At 27.7% G+C, this 13,551-nt stretch overlaps 1 protein-coding gene across 3 annotated transcripts in view; it reads right to left on the reverse strand.

The window, feature by feature from the left end:
* Nucleotides 1–13,551, reverse strand: part of LOC141526129 (uncharacterized) — a 46,929-nt gene that overhangs the window by 22,834 nt on the left and 10,544 nt on the right. For 2 of the 3 annotated variants that reach the window (XR_012478964.1, XM_074240935.1), the window contains exon 5: nt 11,770–11,896. Coding sequence is in view for 1 of the 3 variants with exons in the window: in XM_074240935.1 (XP_074097036.1) it covers nt 11,770–11,896 (127 nt within the window). In the remaining 2 variants the exon portion in view is untranslated. Of the gene's footprint in view, nt 1–4,390; nt 4,559–11,769; nt 11,897–13,551 lie in introns of those variants that run through there. The other variant, XR_012478965.1, reaches the window with a different exon arrangement.

Raw genomic sequence — 13,551 nt, forward strand, 5'->3', positions numbered from 1 at the left:
GTTTTTTTTTTCATTAATATTTTAAAGGTTGTAAGGTATCACGGCTTCTAAATTTGACATTTTGTTTTTTTATTTTTATTTAAAAGGTTATATTTAAAATGCATTTAGAATATTTAAAAATTTACGCATCACTTGTTTATTCATTAACAAAAAAAATCTTATTATAAATGCTTTTAAATTTATTAACTAAAGTGAAGTTCGGCTGATAGCAGAAATTGATGAAAAATATTTTTTTATGTATTGCTGAATTTTCAAAGGTTTATTTTCACTCGAAAAAATTTAAACATTCACACCCACGTCGAAGTAGAAATTATCTCAATTAGACTTTTAAAAATAATTGTTCTCCGCAAAAGTCACTTCAATTATTGAGTTGACAACTTTGTTAATTAATTAAATGTCTTTTTATAGAATATTACAAAGAGAAAATTAATGATTCTCTTAGACTTAGAAGTGTGCAAAAAATTTTATTTTTTTTAAGTGTTAATTAAAAAATTTACCGTACGTAAAAATTATGCAGGATGTTTTTATTAAAAAAAGCCAATTGAATTTTTTTTCTACAAGAGCGGAATAATTCAATATAATTTAGGATAAAAATTGATGAGTGAATTGACGAGGTCACGCTTCTTCTTCAAATATTAAAAAAAAAGAGTATTATGCGGAAAGTGACATTAAAAAGATTCACTAGATATCAAACAGTACCCCGGATTTAAAATAGTGATTTAAGCAAAATTAAAATGTGACTCTGCAGTTCAATATGATATTAAATCGTTTCCTTTTTCATCACACTTTTAATTATAGATTTTCGCTAAAGTATATCTATCTAAGAATATGTACTTTTTGTTAATTGAAAATATTGGAATTTATGTACATTAATATCGGCGGTAATAATAAAAGTACGAAAAAGTAAGATTTTTTTTTTTTTTATTGAAAATAAAAAATTTTCTATCGTCAACATATTGGATTTTTTACTTTCAGATAAGACATTTTATTTCCGCATATCTAAAAAATTTTATGCTGCATAAGGGAGGATAGATACTGACAAGCTCTGCACAAATATACATAAAAGGAGTTGCAAAAATTTTCAAGACGCTTATCGTTATAATCATTTTATTGTAGAATCTCGAAGCATTAAATTTGTTTTTTTTTTTCGACTCTTCAAATTCGATGTCAATAATTTTAACTTAAAACATAGCGACATAAATTTGAATATATATTGGATAAAAATATATATTTTATTTTTAATGGGACAATAAATAAATTTATAACGTAACGACGAACTAAAATGCGCTTTTTTTTTATCAAAGAATTTATATTTTATCTTTGGGAAAATTTATTCAGTCCTTTTTGTCGTAGATTGTATTTGATTTCCGTTGTGCATTAATAAAGCAAAAATCAGCGTGCGCGCGGTTCATGATTAACGACATCATAGGAATAATAATAACCCTAGCATAAAGGAGATATTCTTACGTCGATCAAAGGGTTATAAAGAGGTCAAAAGTCAAATTGCTTATAGGGGTCGAAGATATAAAGAATGTTATAGAAAAAAAAAGGGTAGTAACAAGGAAGATGAAAATATCATAGGGTAAAATAATAATAAATAATTTTGTTCCTACTATTAAGAAAAATATACCATTTAAAATAAATTATCTGCAAACAAAAGCATGGGCCTTTCATTTCAAACTTCAAAAGGTCGTTTGGACTTTATTTTTATCATTAAATTTTATTTCCGTTGCCTAAATTATTGTTACGTAATAAAATAGATATGGTGATGATTCGGTAGTTATATGGCTGGCCTACTAACAATAATTTAAAGACCGAATCGATAAATTAAAAATTAAGAGTCTTAAGGCGTTGAAAACGTGATTAAAATTATTTATCAGTCTTCAAAGTTTAAAGGAATCTTTTTAACAGTCTTACAATTTGGGAAGAAAAATTTTTAATGTGAAAATCGTGAAATATTTTTTTTTTCTCAAAACTGTATCAATAGTTTAGTTTATCAAAAATTATGCCAAGAGAGTTTGAAGACTGACAATAAAAAAAAAATAAGAAAATTGACTAACAATTTAGGATCAAATATCAAAATTAAATTAATAATCAAACATCTTATTTTTGAAAACCGTCAATAAGGCCAAATAAATTTTATGTAGCAAAATATCAATTCAGGATAAAATTATTACTGCCAAAAATTTTAAACATTTCTAAGAAAATGATTTTGAAATTAACGATTGAACTACTTTTTGAATACTTGTCATTTTTATTAGATTATTACATAATAAGTAACGTCTTGAAAGTTTGAAAGTGATTGTGATTGAGTATTGAATTTCGATCGAGCACCGAAGCTCTTGCTTCAATAAAACAATTTTAGTTAACATTGAGTTAATGGTAAGTTAATGAATTTACTTTTTAAATTGCATTTATGCGAGGATTTTTTATGACTTTAATTGAACCGTATGACAAAAATTTTGAAGATAAATATTTTTTATGAATTTATATTTCGATAATGAAAGTTGATTCAACAAGAATAAAGAGGGTAAAGTTATTGAAAATAATAATGAAAGGCGTGGATCATAAAGTTCTGTCGTCATCTAAAAAAGTGATACTACAAAGAAAAAGAAAAAAGAAAATCATGAACTTGAAAACGTCAACTTGTCAATAAGTGCCGTTGTAACTTTATAACAACACGTAACTATTAACTTTAGACTTTTTAAAAGCAACAAATTGTCAATTACATAAGTCTTATTAGTATACAGTTGAAAATAATTATAAAAAAAATTTTTTTTATGGATTCATTAGTTTTTGAAACCAATTTTCTACTTAAATAGCCCCAAGACTAATCCATAAGATCTCGATAATCAAAGACAAATGTTGCTATTTGGTAAAAACAAATAATAGCTTTGTAGTGTAATTGTAGTTCGAACCAATTTTCCACTAAAAGATTTAAAAATTGCAAACATTAATCATTGTTCAGAAAGCTGCAGTTTTTCAGTGTAAATACATTCAACTTAATCAGTGCTATAAGAAACAAAATGAATAAGAACTAATATCAAGTTGAGTACTTTTCAGTTCTATTCGTTTTATTCATTTAATTGAGAAGCCCGATAAGTACATCGACTTTCCATTAATAGTCCTCTCGTTGCAAATAAAATAACTTTGAGCTTTTCGTAAGAACCTTTTTAGACATCCATCACTCTTCTTTTTATTTATTTACAATTTACTTCTATGTATCTAATTCTAGCCTTAAGATAATGTTCTGAGTAAATAAAAAGAGATTTATGTGCATTTATGATTTGAGATTTCTCAATTAAACTTCTCGAAAAGTTTACCATAAATTGTCCGGCAAAACGTTGATACGAACCACTAATTGAATATCCGTGATCAAGGATTACCATAAAATATGCATCCGAATACTGCAGCCTAGAGTTTATTCCAAAAACAAATTATTTATCAGTTAAAACGTATAATTAATGGGCGAGTAACTCGAGAAATTCTAATTATAAATTGATTACGTTTTATTTGGGTCGCGTGTAAGCGTACTTTTTCATATCTGTTAGTTGGGACTGTTATCAATATCGTTGATATCAATGTAAAAAGGCAAATCTCTTTCGATAATTGTTATTGATTGCGTAATTGTCTTAATTATTTAAGTTTGTAAGAAAAGTGACAAGTTATTTAATTAGAATAGTTATCTATAAATCGCAAGTGCAAAAGAGAACGAGATAATTGTTCGTTTGGCTGGCGCCAAGATGGGCGTCTTTGGTGAAACCATCTGTCTTCCGAGTGTTCCTTTATGTTCGTTCGTACTCAAGGAAATAAGCAACTATGAAGATAAATTATCTCAAGTAATTATAAACCTCGGGCTAATAATTAATATTATTTTTAATAAATAAACTAAAAAAATTACTCAAATCTAATTTAAATAACTTTGCAATTGGTAATATTATTTTATTTTGATTAAATTTAAAAAGCAAAAAAAAACATTGAGTTATCAAAGATGTTTTTCCGGTGTGTTTTAGCTGCGATCCAACTAAAGTTGGCTAAACTACCAGGCGAGTACAAGTGAAAAGTGGATAATAGTAATTTAGCCTCTGCAATTGTCACGCAAATGCAGTATAGAGTATAGTAGCCGAGTAAAATGACCTCAACCGCGTGATTAGGTTGAAAAGGTAGGTCACTAATGACATATGTGGTAGCTTAGAGTGAACATGACTTCCAAGTACTACTAAAGTTAGTTATTACAGGTTATAAAAATAATAATAAACATAAAATGAACAAAGCGCGAAAATCCATAACTTTACGCCTCCTAACTTCGTTAATTTTAAATGAAAGAAAAATTTTCCCACGTGCAAAATTGTCGTAGTTAATTTTTTTAAACTCGAGGGTAAATTCTCACCTGAACACGTGCCATAGGCGGCGACACAACCAAAAAGATCCTCATGGTTGCCTTGAGAAAATCATCGTGATGCTTAGTATCATTTTGATGGGATTCAATAGTGTTGGGGCTGTTGGTTGGTGTTTTACGTCGTACTTTTCGGCGAATGCTCCCAACTAACCTTCGCCAATCCTGGCAGGCATAAGGAGGGGTGACAGGCTGCCCGAGTCCAGAATGAGGAGCAACAGCTGAATTGGCATCGCTTCTAAAAACAGCTGAAAAACTGCTAGTAGGACTAGCGTCTCGACTGGCACGCCGGCTTAAGCTACCGCGGCCACCTGAACTACCGCTGCTCCCGGATACGGACACTGTGGAACCGTTCGCTCTGGAGTTCTCAGCACGACTGGCTTTCGTGCGACCCCCACCACTACTTAATTTCCGTACGAGACTGCGCAATACGCTGCGCCGTTGTTTGGGTCCGTTTTCGCATAACGATTTCTCTGGCTTTTCCACTCTCTTCAGAGCTTGCTTATGGATGTTTTTAGACTATTTTCTTGTTTTATTCACCACTTTATTCAAATTTTCTTCAAATTTTTTTACTGGCTCATTTCACTTGAATGCATACTCAAAAATTTAACAGTTTTTTTATTTGTAATTTTGCTTGAATTTATAGTTTTAAGCTTCTGGTAATGACCTAAGTCATTTATTCTTTTACGAGCGATGTCTTTTTAGTGGTTATAAGCTTGCCAAATTTTAATATTACAGTCGAGCGATAAGAATGTGAGCTTAACGAACTGACTTTCATTTTTTGTTACGAGACCGTTGAAATGAGACATCGAAACTTGATGTACATAAATGTAGAAATACGTCGGATAGTTTGTTTTTTTCCTCTTCAGAATAGTATGTATAAATATAAAAAGAGGTACGATGTTTGAGGGAATTGAATTTGTTATGTCAACCGTACTGTTGTAAAGGAAAATCGATCAACATGGAATCCTCTTCTGGAAGTTCTTGCTAGTTAATCGGTGTCCTACTCAAGAGGTTAACTTCCTAAAGTTTATGTAGGATAAACTCTTTGGACGAACCAGCCTTAGGCGTCATAACGTTTAAACTTTTTCATTTGGTCTTTAAAAAAAAAAATAGAGTAATAAACACTAAATAAAAAATTATTTTTTCTATCTAAAATAATTTGGTCATTCATTATTATAATTATTATCATTATGATTTTTGTAACAGCGGACAGATGTAATAAGAATAAATAAATAAAATGTGAATTTAAATACTGCAAACCGGTGGTGATTGCGTTGAGTTTTAATGAGAAAATATTTAGTTGTAAATCAAAGATGAAATTAGTGAGCTGAGGGACAGCAGATCCAGTTGTTGGATTAGTTGAGTGCAATCAAGGACCCAACAGTTCCAGTTAGACGTGCTCGGGTGCACTGACGACTACAATAGTCATTTGAGTTGAGTTAAGAGAATTACCGTGTCCACCTATCACAACTCAGACGTATAATCACAATAATGATAATGGTAATCCTAACATTGATAATAATAATAATTACCGTAACAAGAATTTACACTAGCTGTAAATTTCGAGTGCCAAGTGTGACACAGTAAAAAATTTATCATGCAACAACAATACACTAATGCCGTCATCATACAAGATCGTACTGAGATTTTTAGTGTATTATTATCGACAAGTAGAGTTTTTGTTGGCCTTGACTTAAGGATAGCGACGCGCGCTCGGTATCGATTGTTTCGCTCCTCTTTTCTAGATTACATTGAACGTTAAACTCGACAATTCAACATTCGATTATTCTTTCTACGCTATTACATTTGCCAATTTACATTCGCATTTTTCGCGAATCTTCCTACCTGATTAACTCACCCCGTATTTATTTTATTGTAATTATTATTATTGTTTTTTTTTTTACCAGTCGGGAAGAAATTAAAAGAAGAAATTAAACAAAAATTAAATAAAGAAAAAGTTTAAGTGACGACTAAAATCCAGTTGTTCTTGTTCTTTAGTTCAACTACTTTTGAAACATTTGCTCAAACGCTATTTGTATTCAAGTATGAGCACTGCTCCTGTACTAAACTATACTAGAGTACTAACGGCATTTTCTCGGAAATGGCTTTCGAGCATATTTTATTCGTAAAATGTTAAATTGTCCTTAATATTGCTGATTCGAGTCTGTTTCGGGTTATATTTATGTACAGATATATATATATATATATATATATATATATATATATATATATATATATATATATGAATTAAGGAATATGTGCAAGCTACGATGAATGAAGCAAATGGAAAAGTCTGATGACTCTCGTGTAAAAATATATAATCCCCATGACGCAAGCCTTTTTTTTTTTAAACAAAAAAGGAAAAAAAGCTGTCACTCGACAAAGTATACGTGAAAAAAAGAAGGATATCATCGTTTTTTATTTCTCTTGAGAAATACTTTGTCACCTACGTCAATAATTACGAAAAAACATTTTAATAAAACCAATATGTAACCTGTTATTAATTCACCGTATATTTTTTTTTTTAAATGAAAAAATAACTCAGATTTTTTATTTTATTTTATTTTATTAAATAAAATGTTATCATTTTTAATGTTTATTCACGGATGATTTAATTGCAGTTGAGTTTACGTATTGAATTAATGTCTCAGCGAGATGTCGTGCACCACGTTGGAAAGCCACCGATCCGTAACAGTTGGTGCCAGAAGTTAGGTGTCAGCTTCCCGCCAAACCGGAAAACGTGCTTGCATTAGGTGCATTCGAGCGCATTGTTACGATATACCCACCGCCTCTTAACCCTATGTACATTTATTTACCCTAATATATATATATATATATATATATATATATATATATATATATATATATATATATATATATCTATGTTCGGAAGTATAGGTATAGATACAGATATTAAACCCAGCCAACCGTGATTAGTTTGTTTGTGTGAACCCGCAACCGTGGCAATTTCTACATCAATATAAATGTTATACGCGTCTATCAAAATCCCAAAAGTACTATTTCACTTTTCCACCTATTATTTTAAATTATCACCAAACAGCGTTATATATTTATCAGTTTATTTAGCTGCATTACATAAATAGCAGCATTAGTCCTATATATACCGAGTATATTTTACTGTCATGACTAATATACCCCTTTCGCGCTTGTACACGTTTTGTTTGTTCTTGCAAATTATATTAAGGGAATATATAGACACAACGATATCCAAAGCTATAAGCTATAACTATCTAAACGCTACGATTTCGATCCAACGTGGATATATATTTCAACTTCTTTTATATACTTCGGCTATTTTTATGTTATTTCTTCTAGAGGGACAATTCTATTAACCAACTTTTGGCTGTAATTTTTTTAAATCCGATCGCTGTTGTAAAACTTCTAGATATTTTTTTTTTATCATTTCAAATTTATTTTTCGTATAATCAAAACATTTTAATTTAATTAATTTATTTTCTACTTGTCGAAGTTTAAAAAAAAAAAAAATCTAAGTTAACTTTTTTTTTTTTCTTTGATTAATTAATTTACTTTGTTGTCTTTATTTTACAACTAAAATCCCCGAGAGAGATAAATGTTCGTAATTTTTATTTTATTTTATCGATTGCTAACTGTCAATAGTTCATTCATGAATTTGATTTTATTCATCTAACATTGCCATCGGACTCAATATTTACTTAAATCGTTTAACAATGTATCAACACTAATATCATAAATTTATGACCAAATTATTTCAAATAAAAAAAAAAAAAAAACCTTGATATTAAAATAAAATTCTTACCAACTGGTGAAGAAAAAAAATAAAAAACAATTAACTTGTTAATTTATAAAAAAAAAACAAATCTTGATAAGTCAGTTGGATTTATCAAGCCCAACAAAGGAAATACGAAGTAACTTTGTAGAGTGAGGTTCATATACTTATATACTTAGACGTAGTTACGTCAAAGTTTCCGTTAAAAATAAAAATTAAAGTGACTCAATTTAACAGTCAATCACTTAATTCAATTTTATATTATTACAATAGTAGAATAAACTTTATAAACTTTTGTTTATTTCGGGTAAGGTTCCTTCGAGTTTACCGTCGCGCAACCAACTGGACGAAGAGTTGCTTTAGTCCGACATCAACCCCTAGCGGATATAAGCAGCGAGGGTTAAGCGCGCGCATGTACCCCTTTTCTCTGTTATACTTAACTTAACTTTATTTTTATCACTGACTTTTGAATAAATCGACTCAATTGTACGATAATTGCTCTTGGGATTATTTATTTCATGTTTAGTTGTGATAACAAATAAATAAATGGATTGGGTGTGTATAATGCGCGATGCGTCGAAGGGGTAGGATCGGGATGTTGATTAAATTTTAGCTCAAGTAGAGTAAGTCAATGCTTTACTCGACTAGTGATTTCATTTTTAATAAATAGTGAGCTTTGTACTGCTTGCCGCTATTTTTGTTCTCATTAAATATGTGTGTTGTTACTATTAACTACTTCTCTTGTCTTTGTTTTATTAAATCGTATTATCGGATGTTTGCACTGTTACTTGTTATTTATTCATTGAGTGAGAGTATTTTTTTTTTTGAATTGATTCTTTTTCTTTTTCTAATTATAATTGATAATTATGTTTTGTTATTGAAAAAAAAATTAGGAAAACCTGTAAAAAAATTTTTTTATGGTTTTGTCCTTAACTCTGACCATATTAGAACATTTATTAAGTCCTGATATAATTTAATAGGCCTTATATGATTTTTTAAAAAAATAGTTTAGGAAATTTCCAACAGGTGGCGTATGGTCTTTAAATCTTCCCCTTACTAGAGAGTTAAATCTGAGTTATTATTAAATAAAAATTATTTTTGTAATCCCTTTTAAAGATTCTCTCAATAGATTATTATTCAGTTGCTTAATTTCTAATTAATATAATTAATTACCAATCAAAAATATAGAAAATAATTTTTAAAAAATAATAAATGATTGTTTTATTCTAATACATAGCTTGATGTGACGATATTAAAATTTTTTTCACGGATAATAATAGCAATAATAATAAAAAAAAAATTAAAAATTTTTTAAAGATGGAAAAAAAAATTTTTTTTTTTAAATTGAAATTAAAATTTTTAGAAAAAATATAATCAATCGTAATTCGTAATAAAGCAATAAAAACAAAAGATAAGAAATTATTTATGCGATATTTTTTTAGAACAGATCGTATTTAATTTAAATTACATTAAATTAATTTCTCAAGAATTTAGCTGGCTGAGAATAATATTCTTAGAGACGAAACATATTAAAAAGTTTTAGTTAAAAAAAAAAAAAATAAAAGTTTTAGTAATTGTTTTTTTATTACAAAAAAAGCAAAGCTTATCGGTATAATTCCATCAAAACAAGATGAGAGGTAAAATGTAAAACACATATATTTCCCTCTTTTACCGTTTCCCAACGGAGATTAACCGGAGGAAATAATCTGGGGTAAAACGGAAATGAGAGAATGAACGACTCCTTTGCTAAGGCTCAGTAGGTTTACCAATTCGATTCCATATTTATAGACTGTGAATCTTTGGTAAATCCAACTGGATAGATCTATGTTTGCGTACAACCAGTTTATAGTATTAAAGTTCTATTATTGCAATAAATTTATTTGAAAAATTGTAGAGATTAGAACTTGATAAAAAATTAAAAATAAAATTTCATTATTATACAGTTTCACTTTTCAATTGGTTCAGATATTAAAAAAAAGTTTTGGATTAAAAAAGAATTCTGATGGACGTTTGATATATTCAAAAGCTCTAGATATAAATTTTTTGTTCAATAGATATTTTTTTTTTGGAAAAAAAATTCATACAATTCGATAAAAGTTTCCGAGCTTGGTAGTGTTAAATTGATTAGATCATACGAAAAGTACATATGCAAATTTGATTTCAAATAGAGAGAAACCAGAAGCAAGTTCTGGAAATTAGGCTGCTGGAAAATATCTAATAGTTGATTGTTCAACCTTGTAATCATGAGGGATCCCAGTTAGTTAGTTTTTATTAATAAAATTAAAATATTTCATGAGATTAGAACTTTCAAAATTTTTTTTTTCGCTGTTAATTTTTTTCTTTGTTTTTAATAATTTTCTTAATGATAAACTACGCTGAAATTGATAATTTTTTGTTTTTTTAAAGCAAATAAATTTTTGAAAAATAAATACATCCTTCGGAAAATTTGTAAAATAATTCTTGAAATTAAGACATTGATAAAAAAATTAACTTGATTCAAGAAAAAAAAATATTTCTCAGTAAAGAAACTCTTATACGTGCATGTATTAAAGTATCTACTCTGAAAAATATGACACAGCCATTTGATTAATCACAAAAATTTATCGCTTTACATAGTTTATGCTTTTAAATAAACACCACGCTAATATTTAAGCCTTTTCATGGGTTTTCTGATCAATACCTGTAGACATGATAATTGATAGCTAACGGATCGATCCGTTGAAAATGTTTGTATAGAGAGAAGATAGAGAGCTGGCACGTGGGGGTTATATAGAAGAAATCAATGACGAAACACTACTTTCCATGCAATAAATCTTTCATAAATTTTATATTTTTTTTTTATCATGAATCGCATTTGGTAATTTAAATCGCATCATTATTGATAATTTTTATTACTAAAATACACTTGATTTATCATGTTGTGTGTTTTTTAGAAATAAAAATATAATAATGTATCATTTTCACGTCAATAAATAATGTTGTTTAGTCAATATAAAATTCGAGAAATTTTTAATCCTAAATAGAACTCAGAGTTGCTAATTATTAATTTTTCTAAAATTGAGTGGATAAATTTTTTGAATTTTTCTAAAGTTTGATTTTCAAATAATGCATTAATTAATTTATTAACTAAATAAAAAATACATTTTTGGTCTTTTGAATAATTTTTTTTTTAGAGATGTAATTCTTAAAATAACTTTTTAATACAAGAGCAATCTAAAAAATTGATCCCAAAAATAAATTTTATTGTAAAAATTCACTTGGATTAATTTTAATAATTACATAGCTCGGGTCTATTTTATCGTGGAATAAGTAAGTATATTTACTTCGGTATATAATAGCACAAAGTGAAGTGAAATACAAAGAAAATTATTATATCATTGACATAACTGCATACGTAGAATTTTCTGTATGTAAATGTACATATAATAATAGAAGAAAGATAGTAATGTAAAGAGAAAACGGTCGTTTTAAATATAAATATACAAAGTGTCAGATATTCTATTCATTGAATAGAGTATAAGATGTTATAAATATGAAACATTGTGTACTCTATATAAATGTAAAAATATTTGCATAAATGAATAATAATAAATAAACTTACTGAGTAATCTGACGATTCCTGGAATCCAGTGGTGCTGCTGAAGGTGTTCAGACGTAGCAACGAATTACGCGCACTTGATCTTAATATTCCCCATCCGTTCCAGCCTCTATTACTCTCTCTTCTGCAACTGTTAATTACAACAGTATATCCATGTTAGATTTGTAATATATAACTTCAAATAAAATTACCTGTCAAACACTTTACTCAATAAACTTTATTAAGTTTTCATATTGAATGTAATTTTGGCGTTTATTAATTTTATTTGCAAAGCAACAACAGCAATACAGTACACTCATTTAATTTAAAAACTATTCAATTAAATTAAATTGTAGTTTATTAAACAGCAACAATGCAACACGTTTTAATGAATAAAGATAGCGATAAAATGAAAAAATACGGATCTCTGTAAAGACCGAAATTACTGGTGCAAAAAAAAATTAGAAAATAAAAATTGCAAGTACTTTAATTAATTATTTTTAATTAAAAATAAATTAAAAAAAAAAATTTCACCTTAAAAACGATCGAGTCATTGACGTCAATTTACTTTTAAAAATAACTTTCCGGAAAAATATTAACAGTTAGAAGTATTTATTTATTTATTTATTTACGCTCAATGGTATTTGCACATACAATATAAATATGATAATCATAAAATGAATTAAAAATAAAAACAAACGTTTGACATTTTATTTTTAATAATATTATTATTTTTAAAAATATTAAATTCGATTTTTATCGTAATTCAAATTTTAAAGATTCTTTTTTTTTTTTTTTAAGTCATAAATAAATTTTTTTTTATGCACGTTTCGCACGCTAATCTCCATTACGACTGAACCGATCTCGATGTGATTTCCAGTGATGTATTGAGATAAGCTTGGGCTAACATTTAGTGTCGTTTCATTCAAATCGGATGACAAATAAAAAGATACGTCAATTTTAAAGTGCCAATTCTCACATTGAAGCACGCTCGACGTGACGTGAACACAAGAAAAAAGAAAAATTGTTGTTCGGTTGTTTTATCGATGTGTGTTAATCAAATTATTGAATTTAATGTACGCGCAAATAGGGTGTAGTGCTATTGTGGTATTTATTGTATTAATTTTGATTAAAAGCAAAAAAGAAAGACCGACGTTATTGTCTCTTGATTTAATTCTCATTTTCTTTTAAAAAATTAAAAAAATATTTTTTTTTTATTTTAAAGAAGCCGAAGGATGTCGTGGAAGAAATAAAAAATTTTTCGATTAGTTTAAGACTTTTTTTTGGTAAAGATAACTCATCAATAAACATTTGAGCTAAAAACAAAAAAAAAATGACGCTTTAATTTTAATAGTTTGTTTTTAAAACCATTTAACTGCAATTTCACTGTAATTATACCTTGTTATTGTTTAGTTTAAATGTAAATTCATATTAAAACTAGAAATAAATGAAAGATAAAAATAATTACTTTTATTTTGCATCGCATTAACGAAAGTATTTAATTTTAAATTCCCATTAAAAAAAAAAAAAAATTGCTTTTAAAATAGAGCACACTTGAAAAAATTAATTTCTCTTTATATTTTAAGTCTTTGACACGACTTAATGAGTATGCTAACGTCCGAGATCATTTAAGCTTGAAATTTTATGTGCAATACACAAAATACTTTTTTTTCTTTCAAAAATTTTATATTTTTGGTTCAAAAAAAAGTTTCTTCGTTCAAAATTTAAATAAATACTTTTAAAAAAAATTTATTTCAATTAATTCTGAAAAGTATTTGAGATTTACTTTTAAAGATCTACAAAATT

The sequence above is a fragment of the Cotesia typhae genome, unplaced genomic scaffold (assembly GCF_013202065.1).
Source record: "Cotesia typhae breed Kobodo isofemale line unplaced genomic scaffold, CoteBio_Ctyphae contig_33, whole genome shotgun sequence".
NCBI classification, from domain to species: Eukaryota; Metazoa; Arthropoda; class Insecta; order Hymenoptera; family Braconidae; genus Cotesia; species Cotesia typhae.